This window comes from Zonotrichia albicollis, chromosome 2 (assembly GCF_047830755.1).
Source record: "Zonotrichia albicollis isolate bZonAlb1 chromosome 2, bZonAlb1.hap1, whole genome shotgun sequence".
NCBI lineage: Eukaryota > Metazoa > Chordata > Aves > Passeriformes > Passerellidae > Zonotrichia > Zonotrichia albicollis.
This window is the reverse complement of record NC_133820.1, coordinates 66,025,292-66,040,088: the sequence shown is the minus strand read 5'-3', so window position 1 is coordinate 66,040,088 and position 14,797 is coordinate 66,025,292. Positions and strand designations below refer to the sequence as shown.

Genomic DNA, 14,797 nt, shown 5'->3' with positions numbered 1-14,797 from the left:
TGCCACCATAACAGCACCATAATTATGTGGCCAGACTGAAAAATATAGCAGCTCTAAATTCTGTCACATTGCTATCTAATTGACAGAACCTGCATGATAAAAATAACTTCGCAATTGTATTTATTTACTATGTCTGTTTTAGAACTGAAATTGATTCTTTGAAGTGGAAGCACCTCAGTGTCAGAGAAACTTTTGTGCTTTCAGCCTGAGTAAGAGCTGAAGAACATACAAATTCTGTACAGGCTTAAGATCTGACAAAGATGGACTTCACGCACAAAGAAAGTTGCTAACTCATCTATCTTGCTGTCCATAAAGATTCCAATATGTTCCCTTGACGCTGTTGATTATTCAAAATATAATACAGTTCTGTAGTGGTAGCAGTTCTGTCTTAGTCGAAGATCAGATATTTGTACAGCAGATGTATTTCAAGATCACTTTCAGAAGTCACAGAAGTAAGTTCAATGAGAGCTACACCAACCAGTTTAAGTTTTACACATGATGGGTGCTTTGAAATATGTTAAGATTTCAAGCCATAAAAGAAACTGTAATACAATCTAGAAACTTCCCTTAATGCCTAATTAACGACAAAGGCAACAACACCAGTCACAAAGAGGAATCTTATGAAATAACCTAATGAAAGCCCCATTCCAGAAATTACACTATCTCCAAGAAAAAATACCCAGTGTTTTTCTGAAATGGCTGCTGGACAGCAGGATGACTTTCTGTTAGACCTAGTCCACACACACACACCCATACCTGCAGTATGGACAAACATCCTGTGTCATAATACTGACATCTGTAGCTCTCCCTGCAGTACCCAGGATGGGAGGACTTGTGCTCTGCCTTTTGTTCGAACTAGGCAGCTGGGAATCCTACCTCACCAACAGACAGGTTTCAGAAGAACACAGGAAAATTCATCACCTAATAAAGATAATTTGAGAGATCACCTCACTACAACCAAAAGAAGAGAACTCTAAATCTTAAGGGAAAAACAACTGCTATCAGAAAAGCAGGTGATAGTAGCAGGTTTTATAAGACCAAAGTGTGGTCCCAAAAATCACAAAGAGCCAGCTCCTCTGTGTATATAACAATATGCACACCCAGGGTGAATAAAAAGATCATACCTCTTCAATTCAGGGATGAGGGAAAAAAATAGGTTTGACAAATGCTTAAGGAGTCTGGACTGAGGCCAAACCAGAAACTGTACTGTGAAAACACCAACTCTCACCACTACCACAGATTCTCCCAAAATCTCCCACGGGTTTTGCCGTAGTTTCAGCTGCATAAAAGCAACATTTATAAACTGCTATTTGGCCAAAATAGCCTATCAGAGAGTACCTCACCTATGTAAACTTGTATTTTACTTTGTAATTGGAACACCAGCCAGCAGAGGGAGCACAAGTTAATAAAATCTATTCTCATAGGAGGTGTTTTGAGTAACAAGATAAACCTGAGGCACACTCTATTTGCAAACTACCTCAAAACACACAGGAACAAGTTAATACCTCTTGTCTAAATCCATGTATCTAAAACCCCTAAATATTCTTGCATAAGTACAAACAAGAAGTAATACCTCACTGAACTCTTAATTTCTTAACATATGTTTAATCCAACAGCTGGTTCATGATTTAGACACCATGGAAGTACATACTATAATTCCACTTCTTCCTTTTTTTACTGCAGACTGCCCATCTTTGGAAGGCTCAGCCACAAACTCTGAACTGTATTATGGACACATTCCCTTTGCTTTTGAAGCTAACCTTCCCCCCTCCCTCAGTACTCTATCTCAAATTATTTTGTCTTTTGGAGAAAACCTTAAAAATAGAGTTTTAAGGAGGCACAGTAGAATTTATCAAGGTCTGAACCCATGCTTCCATTAACACACCATCTCCGTCCTCTCCAAAAAAATGGAGAATGCTTTTCAAGTAGTAATGATTTCTCTTGCACTCATACCCCAAAAACCAACAAAACTGCAACCATTTCACAGTAAGGATGGCTACCAAAAAATATCTTTCCTCCATGAGGCAAGACTACAAACCCTAAATTCAGCTGTGCTCCTCCACAGACTACAGCAAAGTTACTGAAGGCAAATTAATTTCCCACGTTGTAGACAATTATTTAGTTAACCACATAACAAATGCCTAAGAGTTACTACAATGCCCAAGACATGGGCTAGTCAAAGTTTCTTAACTGGAATACTTATGTAGGATTACAGGGCACTTACATGGTTTCAATTTCATTTCTTACTAGCACTACAGATTAGGAGTAAATTAAATAATTTTTGCTCACACAGTGTTTGTACATACCACTGTTTGGTGGCATGAAGCTTTCTGCATCAGGCAACCAGGAACAAATTAAGTTATAGACTTAAAAAGAAATTGAAAGAAAAATCAGTTAGCAAAAGGCTTTCAAAGCCAAACACAATTCTAACAGCAGACTTTTCCTAAGGCTGAGCCAGAGATCAAACTCCTCAGCACATCAGTTACAGAACTAAGGAAGAATTCTTGAAACAACCATTATGTCCATAACACAGGCTACCTAAGTTCCATTTAAGAAAAGGAAATTTAAGATATTGAGGAAAATAAATGCAACAAAAGCAAGTCATTTGCTCCTTGCTATTTTGGACCTAGGCATTATCTCCAAAAAATCTTTTTTAAAATAGCCATTTATGACTTCAATTAATTACTGAACCTCCAAACACATCACCTTAAACTAGCCATGTCCAGTCAAAGCTACACAGCAAAAACCAAAGATCCAGTCAGATATCACTTCTGTAATTTGAAATGCTAGAGACAAAACACCTATCTGAATTGCACAAGAGACAACAAACCCATTTTCAAAAACAAAGTCACAGAATCTTACATCAACTGCTTGCTCTGCTAAAGATTGCAAGTTTGTGTTCTATAGGTAATGATTTCATTGCATACCCATCCTGAAACATGCCACAAGAAAATTCACTGTGCTTAGTATCATTTTTATAGATGCTCATAACGTTACACATTGAGTTTCCAAGTCTGGCACCGAATGAACTGCTCAAAGACTATTTAATTGCGCAACTTCAGTCATTTTGGAACACCCTCAGAAAGTTTGTGCCAAGAACAAAACCAAAACTAACAGCAAGAAAACAAAGAGGCAACTCAAAGCAGCCTGAAAATGAGTTTCAATGCAATTTTGGAATACACAATCTCCATACTGAATAATACACATGTGAAAACAGAAGGCATGTGTTAAGGAAGCAGTTTAAGACTCTGTTCATGTTGAACAATAAAGGAATGATGATTACACAGTAGATTTACTAAGACCTCAAACTTAAAACTTCAAGATACTTTCATGTGCCTAAATCAGAGAGGTCCCAACATTACTAAGTCACAGTTTCAAACATCACAGGTTAATATATAGGTGTGTCCTCTTTCTTTCATTTAAGAACAGATCTAATTGAGTTTTAAATATCACATTATGTAAGTGATAATTTCTTGATTAACTAGTAAGTGTTCCAATTTAGATTAGCTCCTTGGTAAGTTTCAAAAACAATTCAGTCCTTCAATCTTTCACAACTACATCACAGTTAAAAAAAAAAAAAACATGCATAGTACAGGGATTTTATACATAATGAATTCCAGCAAGTAACTAAACGGTGAAAAACCACATTAAAATGAAGCACAAAATGCCACTAACATTTGAAACATTTAAGTACTGATGTGACAGATGTATAATGCCAGAAGGTGAAGAACTTTAACTTTTCCTCAAATGAAATTGAATTATTTACCTCAGCAGCAAAATCAACTGCGATCACAACTTGTATCCTATTTTTAAGGTAACTTAGAGAAAACTAACAGCACCTTATCAGTTAGTTACAGATTAATAAATGCATCACTACTGGAATCATCTGAAATTGGATAATCACCCAATAAGTTACAGGAGTTTTTGAAGTTATTTGAGTGAGCATAGTAAGGAGCTGCTAAAAATAGGTTCTATTTGAGCCTTTATAAACTTTTTCTAAGAAAAATAAATTAACACAATCCATACCAAACATAACCTTAAAGTCAGCTCCAATGGCTCTGAGTTTAAGATTATTTTGGTTTCATTTCCTAAAAATATTTCTGAATGTTTTATTCCAAAAATAACTGACCTTGCCAAGCCCTGGATCAAGTCCCTAATTAGAGAAGCCTTTCTGCTTCACAGCAATGACCTTACACAGCTGGTTCTGGCTCAGTCAGTGCAATTCACAGACTAAGCCAGGCCTCTGTTCTCCATATGCTGGAGAAGGGTAACAAATTCTACAGTTGCCCACACACCAATTAGAGGGAAAAAACCTAACCAAAATACACACCACCAAGAAGAAGAGACAGACTTGTTGACAAAAATCTCCCCACAAATTAGGGGGTTAATAATCCAGAGTACTGATAAGCTGATGAAAAGTAGCTTATTGACCTATGAACACAGAGCAATTCTTCAGAATAACTTCCCAAAGACTCCTCCACAATTCCTTCCTGGAGTTTACCACCACAACAGCAGGAGCAACTTGGCTGTTCAAAACCAATTTTGAACCACCACAGTTCAGTCCAGTTTATAATCTCACTGACCAATCACTGATTTATTTTACTACACGAAGTCACACAACTTGAAGCAAGGTTAGTGCCACTATGAACCCATGAGAAGCCACAAGTTCCAGAGCAGAGATCTAGGCTGAGTATGCCTTACAGAAGATGCACACAATCAAGATGGCATTTTGGGATTCAAAGCTGGGAGGGCAGAACTGTTGCAATAGAGATGCCCACTTTCCACTCATTCTGTATACTGAGCATCAGAAAACACCATCAGTGCCCTATGTTAGTCCAGTGACATTCTGTATTTGTTCAATGTAGCTGGACAAAATGCACAGTGTATGCAAATAAATTATGAATGAACATGTTATGGCACTGCCCCTTCCAAATCAAATTTGTTTGAAGTATCCTCTTTCTGCTACTGGAACAGATTGATGAAAATGTTTTCATTGGAAAAAATGAAGTACCTCATGAAAGGTTCAAATTGTTTAAAAACATACTGGATTGGAACTAGACGAGTGAGACTTTTGCTGAACTTTGTTGGGCTGGGAGTGCTAAAGGGCAAGCAGTTCCACATCACAATGTGAAAAAAACACCCTAACAGTGCCTGCTGTAGCTCTCACTAGAGGGTGTTCTAAAACAAGGACAGCATGTTTAAAGGTTATGGTCTAAAAGGTGTAAGTTCAAACCAATATGCTTCATTTCATCACACAGCAGATGAGAAGGATTCATTTTTACCAGCACTTCACATACAGATCTTTGACATCAGCAGGCATCCAGGTTCATGTTAAATCCATTGCCATTCCACAGAAAATACAAGACTGTGAGAAAGCCCCTCATATTTCTGCCATTATTACACTCACACTTGTGATGTTGTTTACTACTGTCTGAAATTCTCCTATTTGGTTTTCTTGGTCGAGGGGGGCAAAAAAAAAAGACCAGGATAGCTACTCTGCAAGTGCAAATCTGTCTCTACCAACATGAGAAGCAAACAGCATGTGCAACTGTGCCAGCATGACAAAGCAGGAAACACTAACCTAAACTTTGGTTCCAAATTTGGAGGCACATGCAGCATAGGCCATTTCAGTGCAGTGCATTATGATCCCAAAATACCAAGACAAAAGCCATATTTCAAAGTATTTTGAGAGTAACAAAATCCAGTAACAATCTCAAAAGTCTCTTAGGAAAATAAAACTGCTCCACAATTTAAAGAAAACAGAACATAGCATAACGTAGTCCATGTTAGGGAACAGTACTTTCACTTTTTTTGTGGTTTTGTAAGCTCAGGAGATTCTAGACAAGCATGTAAACAAGCAGTCAGCCTAGAATGTGTGACTTCAAGCTGTTTTGTGTCCACAAGTATGATTAGACATTACCTCCTAGGTACACTGTTCACTGTAGTTGGAATACTACAGTATTTATGCCAGTGTGGCAAACCACCCTGAACTCTACAGACCAATGCCAAGTTCTACTGTGGGAACACATCAGCAATTCTGCTACTGTAGCTACAAATGGGTCTAAACCCATACTCAGCAAAAACTACCAAGTGGCAGTTAACCTAAGATTGTGCTGTTTGATGGTCATACCTGGCATGACCACAACACTCCGAAAAAACTTATTTAAAAACAAATGTAGGATACCTTCGAACTTCCAGTTCTGAGTATATTCTTATGTTTCCCAAAATATTCTTTATCAGTTGAATTTTATTTGGATTTTAGTTTTTTCCTTAGATTATTCTAGTTATGCTTCTGCTCATATGTGATATACACTACAGAATAAAAGGCTTTCACCAAGACTGTACAGAGCCTGGAAAGTCACCCAGTGTTTCTTGTGCTAATCTAAATCCAGGCAGCATCTTATTCATCACTGTGAATGAAAAATGCCTAGTCTAAATCCATTTGTATTAGACACACTGACTTTTCTGTTTCAGAGCAACAAAGTTAGCATGTGCTTTTGTTACATTAGACTCATTTAAAAGTTAAACTCATCTCATAGCAGTAGTAATGCTGCTGAAAAATGTGCAGGATACTCTAGTGAGATTTTAAAAATTCATAAAAAGCTTATATTATTGAAAAGCACTTTCTATATGCAGTATTAAAGCAATTTCACCCTGAAAAAATATTAAAAATACTTTGAAATCCATTCAGTAAGTGTATTTTATCCTCTCAAACCTTATTCTATGCTATACTGCCAAAAAACCAGTAAGAGACTTTCAGCATTTCACAAATAACAGGCAACATGAAACACATGGGGTATCAATAAATCAGAGTTTTGACAATTAGATACATCCATCAGATTCCAGCTTTGGTAGAGCTATGCTGGTCTTTGGCAGGTGAGTATCAAAACACCATTGATACATATTTTACCTACCTCAGATTCAGTGCCTAGGCTTAGAAACCTCACTACAAACTGCAAGTAACTGAAGCTGATGGTTTATTTCAACCATTTGTGTACATTTTCACTCTACCATAACAGCAGCTACGTTTTGAATGCTTTCTGTTTCCACAGAAACATCTATCAGTATTTAACCTTTCTATGAACTACAACAAGCTGCACATTTGCTATACTCAAAACTATTTGGTTAAATCGTGACTACTCATGTCCTGCTGAACAAGCCACAGTTAAAAGAGCTAAGAGTGTACTTCAAGAGGACAAAAAGCCTGCCAGAAAAAGGCTGGGTATTTCAGACTACCTGAAATAATGGAAAAGCTGAACTGGAAAAAATAAAGGGTCAATCATCTAAGTGTAAACTGGGCTAATGAAGTACAATATTTTGTGTGATGTGACAAACGTACTGAATTTAGTGTGTTTAAACTCATTTCTTCCTGGAGACATGCAAATGCTGTATTTTTTTCCCTAAGCTCTCCATAAAAATGCAGAAGGTGAAAAGGGTCACTATTTTTAGTGAATGCTAAAAGCTGGCACCCTATTTGAAGGTTTATTCTTCTACTATAACCACCACAAAGCACACTAAAGGGGAAAAAAGCTATTGGATCCAAGCAGTAAAATACTGAAATTATCAATCTGAACAGCCACCTTAAAATGCGTACTTTTCAAAATCATATTTTCTTAACAAAAGCCTCCAAAAAAACTGGATCTAGCAAATATTTATAAAAAGCCCCTATCATAGAATTTATATCAGAACTAGCTTATGAAAAAAATCTTCCAGGCTTTTGACAACTTAAGTGTGTTGACAGTGTCCTTTAAGATCTAGATGTGAGATCCTGTGATCAGCTGATCACATGGTAACTCAATCATTGCATATGCAGTATCATAAAGACTCATAACAAAAATCCAAACATTTAAGTAGCAAGAAAATATGAAGCAGATTTTCCCCAACTCCAGAATGACCCTTCAGCCATCATTCTTGTTCAGAAGGTGAGCTGATGGAGAACTCTGGACAACTCTGAAAGAAATGGAGTGTACTGAGTCACTCTGCCATTTAAACCAACAGTTTGCACTCAGCAGGGGTACAAGATGTCACTGGTGGAGACGTAACCAGACAATCCCATCAGGCTTATATCATGTCTTGTCATTAGCATGTGTAAGAAAAGTCTGGTTTACAATTCACTTTTGTGTAACAAGTAGATCTTGGCCAAGTACCTTAGAAGTTTGTCAATACACCAAAATACAAGCATGATAGTGCAAAGATGTTTAGCGAGAGAAATTTCCCGCAGATTAATAAATTTGGATTATGTCACATAATACCACACCTCAGATGGTCTGAATGTTGCTATTTTTGAGGTTATCTTGTCTTATTCCAATATATTCAGTCTTCAAATATCTGCCTCCTAAATTTCAGCTAACTACTCTTTTACAGTGTTAATATTTGTAGCTGCTTTAGAAAAAAGTTAATCAGCAATTTATGTTCTGAGTGAAAACTATTTAAAATGCAACTGAGCATTCTGACCACTTATTTTCCTGGATTTTGAAGTTTCTCACATTATGTATGGTCAAACACTGATTTGTCTGAACTAAATTTTAGGTGGTAAACAAGAATAACAGGATGATGACAGGCTACCAAGCCATAGTTTTAAAGACCAACGTGAAGATGAAGACAATTAGCTGCCCTAGAGCTCATCCTGAAAATGCTGAAGGATCAGTTAAATGTTGCAGAATTTTTTTTTTTAAAAATTGCTATTTTGGTTAGAATAGCCAAAATGGGAACCTTTGACTTCAGCAGCAGATGACCAGCCACTTGCAATAGAGTCATCTATTTTTGCAGATGCTAAAAAGAGTTAGAATTTCTGTTTAGTCACCTGACTGCACATTGTGAATACCTCTTCGACAGCCAGCTCCACATGTGGAATGGAGCAAAAATGTGCTTAAGTGACAGGGGGCTCAAGCCCAGAGAGACAGACAACCCGAACAGATCAGACAAAGAAAAAGTCACTCCAACAGCCAAAAGAGCAGCTCTTGCAGTAATGAACACTACTAGTGAGTCAAAAAAATAATGGTAACTCAACTGCTCACTTGAGTAGTTGAGCACAGCTGGCTCACTTTGAGCAAGTTATTTGACATGGGTTTAATTAGAATAATTATCACTAGCAATGGGAAAGAGCAATATTTTGTGTATGGGCCTACAGGGGTTAAGTGTTTAAGAATATAGCTCCTGTAGCTAAACAAAAACACCAGAAAATGGGAAAATTACATACAGATGTATGAGGACACCAGATGACCATAGGAAAAAACCTCATGTGTGGAACTAGCCCTTTTTTAAAGTTTCATCACAAAACAGGCATTTTTAAAATGTTCAGGCTGACTTGATCATCTCACAGTAAAGCCACAACATGCAGCATGACAAATTTCCTTCATAAACACAGTGGCATGTTATCACAAACTCTGCTTAGACTGGGAAATAGTGGGGGAAGAAGGGGAACTTGTGTTCACAATCACATTCCCATGTTAAATACGGAGAGCAGTAACAAGTACTAATCCTCAGACAGAGGACACAGAATTACATGAGAATAACAAACAATAAGGGGAGATTCAAGTTGGTATGCCCCACATGAAAAGTACTAGTAGCATCCTTCATGTGAAACAAATCCAGGCTTTGATCCAGCAGCAGAAAGAAGCTGAGTCCTAAGGCACACATTTAACCTACAATGTCTGTATTTTAGCAGCTCACACTAATGAGCATGAGAATGCTGGCCCACACCAAGAAACTCCTGTTTTAAAGGGATAGTTGAAATAGAGAAATTAAAAAAGCACAGCTTCTCAAGGCTTTGATACAACAGGCAGGTTCATAAAAATACATGTACACAGAGAAATGTTGTGGTAAACTCACTGGAAAGAAAGCATTTTGAAAAAGCGCTCCTTCCAGTACTTCTGGACATGCAGTGTTGTTAGAAAAATGGCTCATCTCCTAAACTGTTCAGCACTGTATGGAGAAAGCTGAGTTTTCATAACCCTATCAGGCTCACCAGCTATGGTACCAAACACAGACTGAACAAAAAAAGGAAAAATTTGAACTGAAAAGGTCAATTTGGAGGCTGTATCACAACTTAAAAACTGAGCAATGACTGAAATTAAAGAACAAAAAAGTTGGGTATCAAACTCACTGGCTGTATTTCTTCAAGCTAGCCAAGCTCTGCTTACTTTATGAAGAAGCCCCCATGTTGAATATTCCATGAAGATGCCACTTTGGACAACTAGCTAATTGCTGTTTTTAGGAAGTATGTGTTTTAAGATTTTTCTGCCTAGAAACAGTCAACCTACCTGCCCATAGTTGTCTATGCCAGTTACTAATCTATTTAAGTTTAATAAATCAAAAGCTGTCCTTAGGGACTGGCCAAGAGTCGTAAGTCCTTCAGCTTGAAGGTTTTTCAGTTCATTCATAAACGTTGCATGGTTTTCCTTCCAGCCAGCCTGCAAAGGGAAACGTGAAAAGATTTATTCTGCAGATATGAGTTTTGCTTTCCTGTTAGGCTACAAAGAGCCTCCCTTGCTGCATGCAGCTCACTACAAATGATAATAAAACACCTCAGAAGTTAGTATTCGATGTTGCTCCAAAAAGCCTGAAATTATGAACTTCTCTTAATCCTTAGAACTCCCCATTTACAAAACGAGCATTTTCGCTTTGTTCCACAGGACAAATTTCTTTGAGGACGCGGGTGCCCAAGCCTTAGTTATTTACATCACCCTCCCAGAGCCCTGCCCAGATGGGAGCCAACTGCGCTTGCAGCGACCTCCAACAGGTTCACCGTCCTGTGTCATGTGGACCCACCGCCCCCTTCCCCCGCGCGGCGCGTCCCCCCCCCGCCGCGGCGGGGCCAGGGAAGTGCCGTCCCCTTCCGAGTCCGGGGCTCTCCGGGCTCAACTCGGTCCTTCCCCCAGCTCGCCCCGAACTCTCCTTGGAGTTGCTGTCACTTCTCCCAAGTTGAATAAATATCCCCCACAGTTCATTGCTGCTCGCACACACCGCACAGGGGAAAAGCGTCGGCCATGTTGATGTCAGCGCCGCCGCCGGAGCCCGTGTGTGCCGCGCTCCCCAGACCGCCGGCAGCCGGGGCGAGGCGGGCGGGGGGCGGACGGGCCGGAAAGAGGCCGGGGAGGAGGGGGGGGTGAGCGGGGGTTACCTTGATAGCGTAGGGAGGCTCCTCGAAAGTGACCAGCATGTACCTGTCTCCCCTGCTGGCCGGGTCCCGGGCTCGGAGCTGCGGCGCGGGGGACAAAGCAGAGGGTGAGCCGAGAGGCGGCGCCGCCGCCGGAGCCCCCCGGCTCGGCCCGGCCCTCCCCTCCCTCCCCGCACACACACGCACTCTCTCGCTCACTCCCGCCCGCCCTCGCCCCGCGCCCCCGGCCCAGGCAGCCCCCCGCTCCCTGCCGCCCCCTCCCCTTCCCGCGCAGCCACTCTCGCTCGCTTTCTCTCGCCTCCTCTCGCAAGGCAGAGCCCGGTACCTTCATGAAAGTCTCTACAGCGCCTTTGGCTATGTCCAGATAGGTGGTGCCCAGATGGGTGCGCTGGTTCATGGAGGCGGACGTGTCTATCAGGAAGAGTAAGATGGGCATAGTGCGGAGGGGCCGGCGGCCGGACGGCTACATGGACAGCGGGCGGGGGGCTGAGGGGAGAACCGTGGGGGGAGGTGAGGGGAAGGGGGAGAGAGAGAAGAAGACGGGGGACGGGAGAGGAGTAAGTGGCTGTGAGTGCTGTGCACGGGGAAGGGCGCCTCCCCGCTGCCCCTCTGCCGAGGCGGGGGGGAAGGGGGGGCAGCCCTGCCTGCCCTGCCCTCCTTTGTGTGAGGGGCCTGCTCAGCCCAACACAGGCTGGTTTATGAGGGAGAGGCGGATAGGGCTGCGCTGCTGGCTAACCTTCCCCCACCACCACCTTCCTCCTCCTCCACCGCCGCCCGCCCTCCCCTCCCCCTGTTGATGTTACTCAGAAGTTTCAGGCGGAGCAGCCGCAGGCCCGCTACCCCGGCACTTTCTCGCTCTGACTGAGGCGCTTCCTCGCTCGCGTCCCGTTTTTAAGGCAGCCTGGGTAGGTCGGCCCCGCCCCTCAAGGACACGTCCCCGCCCCACGTGACTGCCTCCCGGCTCCACCATAGGGCCCCGGTAACCGCTCCTTAGCATATTCAAATCAGAGGGGCGGAGCGGCCGCAGCGGGCGCGGGCGGCGGGGGTGCGCAGGCGCAGCCCGGGCCGGGGAGGGGGGCCGGCCGGGGGACACGGGGCAGGGCGGGGAGCGCCGGTGCTCGCAGGGACGCGCCCCGGGGGTGCGCTCCGGGCGCCGGGGGTGTGGAGGGGCAGGGCGGGACGGGAGGGACGGACGGGGAGAGAGATCTGTCGCCGCCGCCCCTCCCGCTGAGCTATTTCGAGGGCTGCGGGGTGACGCGTCCCTCAGGGGCAGCGCCCTGCCCGACCCGCCCGCTCGGGGAGGGCGGGGGGCGGCCCCTGGGGAGCGCCGGGCCGGGGCGGTAACTCCGGCGCTGGCGGCTTGTCGCCGCCGGGAGCGGCGGGTGAGTCACGGGGGTGGGAAGGAAGGAAAGAGGGAGGGAAGAGGGCGGGCGCTACTCCCGCCCCGTCCCCGGGCGCCGCCGCTCTCCTTGAGGCTGCGGGCAGATCCGCAGCTGCCCCCGCGGCGGGTCCTGTCCCCTGGCCGGCACCAGGGCTGTGCTCAGGGGCTCCAGTGACCTGGGCAGCAGCCAGATGCCAGCGGAGCCCCGGTGACGAGGGAGCGGGGATATCGCTCCTCCAAGGAACTCCGGCTCCTGGCAGGCAGCTCAGGGGTCGCTTGTCTTGCCCACTGGGTTCAGGATGGAGAAGACGGTCCGGTACCGTTCTGATGATGAATTCCCAGAGACATGGTCTGGCCTTTCACTCGATCCTTAGGGGGAAAAAAAACTGGCTAGCCTTAGCTGTGACCTTTTCCCTTCCTTACGAGCAGTGATTAATACTAAGGTTTCCGTCATCCATGCAAAGGCATTCCAAATTTACTTCTTATAAATCTTATCATTATGGGCTGTTCCTAACCAATTAATGACGAAGATCTCTGTTCTCAGTTTTTTGGCAATTTGTTAGGGTTTGAGTTTTGGGTTTTGTTTTTGTTTTCCCAGCAATTGAGTCTGCTGTTTCTGCTCACAGCCTTGGAGCAGTAACTCCAGAGCCATTTCTTAGCATAATCTGTTCAGGAGAATGCTCTGTTTCCTATCTGACTGATTTTTTTTTCTCCCTGATCCAGCTGATGTGCTCCCATAGCTACTGATCTAGAAGGTTTAAAACCACTGTGCTCCTTCCCTCTCCCAAGATAAAATTGGCAATGCTGTGGCTTGATTCATCTTGGTCTTGCCAGCAAGATTTGTGTCTTGTTAGGCAAGAGCTTGATTTGGCTTTTTTATTATCTTTTTTTTTAAAGACTAATGTAAGATTAGCATTTCTAGGAAGAGAGAAGGATAGAATCACATTTCCATTGCAAATTGGTATGCATTCTTATGCCTTCAAGCAGCTTATTTTGGCTTTCCTGTTGGTGCTGCACCTGTGACCTGTGCCTTCCTTTCTTAGGATTTGGGGTGAAATCAAGGACACTTCCTTTCAGCCCCATTTACCATTCAAGGCTATTAAAATATTTTCAATCTTAAGGACTCTGGAAGAGCTGGGAAGGAATCTTTGGAATTGGTGCTGATCAAAATACAGCAACTCTGGCAGTAACTTCATTTACTATGATTATTTCTTGCTGTGGATCGTGCTGCTGTTGGTGAGAGTGGCCAAGCTCATGTGTACCCAGTGGCCCTCGAGCTGCTTGTATCTTTCCAGCAGTTCACTATTAGAGCTCTAGCAGTGCTGCTGGGTCTCATGACCTGCAGCAAGGCTGTTCTGGTACAGGTTCTGCTGTTTAATCTGAATCCTTCCTGTCAGAGGGAGATAACCATCAGGTCCCACAGAGGCCACATTGCTGGGTCACCCTGGAATCCAGCTGCATGCCAGTCCCTGTTACGCAGTAAAACATTTGAACTATCAGAGAGGCTTGGTTCACAGTCATTTTCTCTTCACAGAGGTATTTTGGGACACCTTCTGTCCTCTCAGGTCCCCAAAGAATGTTAAAGATGCCTTCTGCAGCTCCTAAGATAAGAGACTGGCTGCTGGAAGAGCAGCCAGTCTCCCTAAGGTAGTGGGATTCAAGTTGTAGGCTGCAGTGCTGCTTAAGCAAATCACACCTTGGGATTAGTAATTTCATTTGGGAGTAATGTTGACTGAGTGTATCATGATGGCCTTTAATTGGCTTCCTTTTAAATTTCTGAGATAGGCACATTGTTCAGACATGCCATATTCTCTGTGTTTGTATGTTCCTGATATTTCACTGACCATCCGAATAAAATCATCATCACTTTTATGTGTAAAACATCATGCATCTTCTTGGGGAACGTCTGAAAAATGGGAAACTTCTGGAGTGGTTCCTTCTTCATTGTGCTGGAAAAGAGGCATTTTAGAGTCCTTGTCATACCAAGAAAATGTCATGGTGAGAGGCAGCTGGAACCATGAAGACGTTGCATATATTCTGGAAGGCCATGTGGAATTTTTATATTTTGTTGCCAGTAAATGAAGAGAGATCAGCGAAAAAGCCACGTCCATTCATGGTGGAAGAGTCAGTTATAAACCAGCATGGATTCTGAGTCAACTTTGAAAATTGCAAGCTGTAGGCATGCTGTAACTGTCTTGCCAGTACAAGAGGAAAGTGAGACCAAAGCAGCTGCCTGCACTCTACCTCGTGTTCCCTCAGCCCTGGTAATTGTCACTGGTGGAAGAATCGCACAGAAA

General features: G+C 43.1%; 1 protein-coding gene and 1 long non-coding RNA gene across 3 annotated transcripts in view; one reads left to right on the top strand and one right to left on the bottom strand.

Annotated features, from left to right (window-relative positions):
• The window catches only part of INTS6 (integrator complex subunit 6), a 38,680-nt gene extending 26,829 nt beyond the window's left edge, over positions 1-11,851 (bottom strand). For both annotated transcript variants that reach the window (XM_005482403.4, XM_005482405.4), the window contains exons 1-3: positions 11,445-11,851; positions 11,123-11,200; positions 10,263-10,412 (exon numbers count right to left, since the gene is read on the bottom strand). In XM_005482403.4, the coding sequence (XP_005482460.2) occupies positions 10,263-10,412; positions 11,123-11,200; positions 11,445-11,555 (339 nt within the window). In that variant the 5' untranslated portion in view covers positions 11,556-11,851. The remainder of the gene's footprint in view (positions 1-10,262; positions 10,413-11,122; positions 11,201-11,444) is intronic.
• LOC141728210 (uncharacterized) overlaps positions 1-14,797 on the top strand; it is a 584,197-nt gene that overhangs the window by 464,421 nt on the left and 104,979 nt on the right. The window lies entirely within an intron of this gene.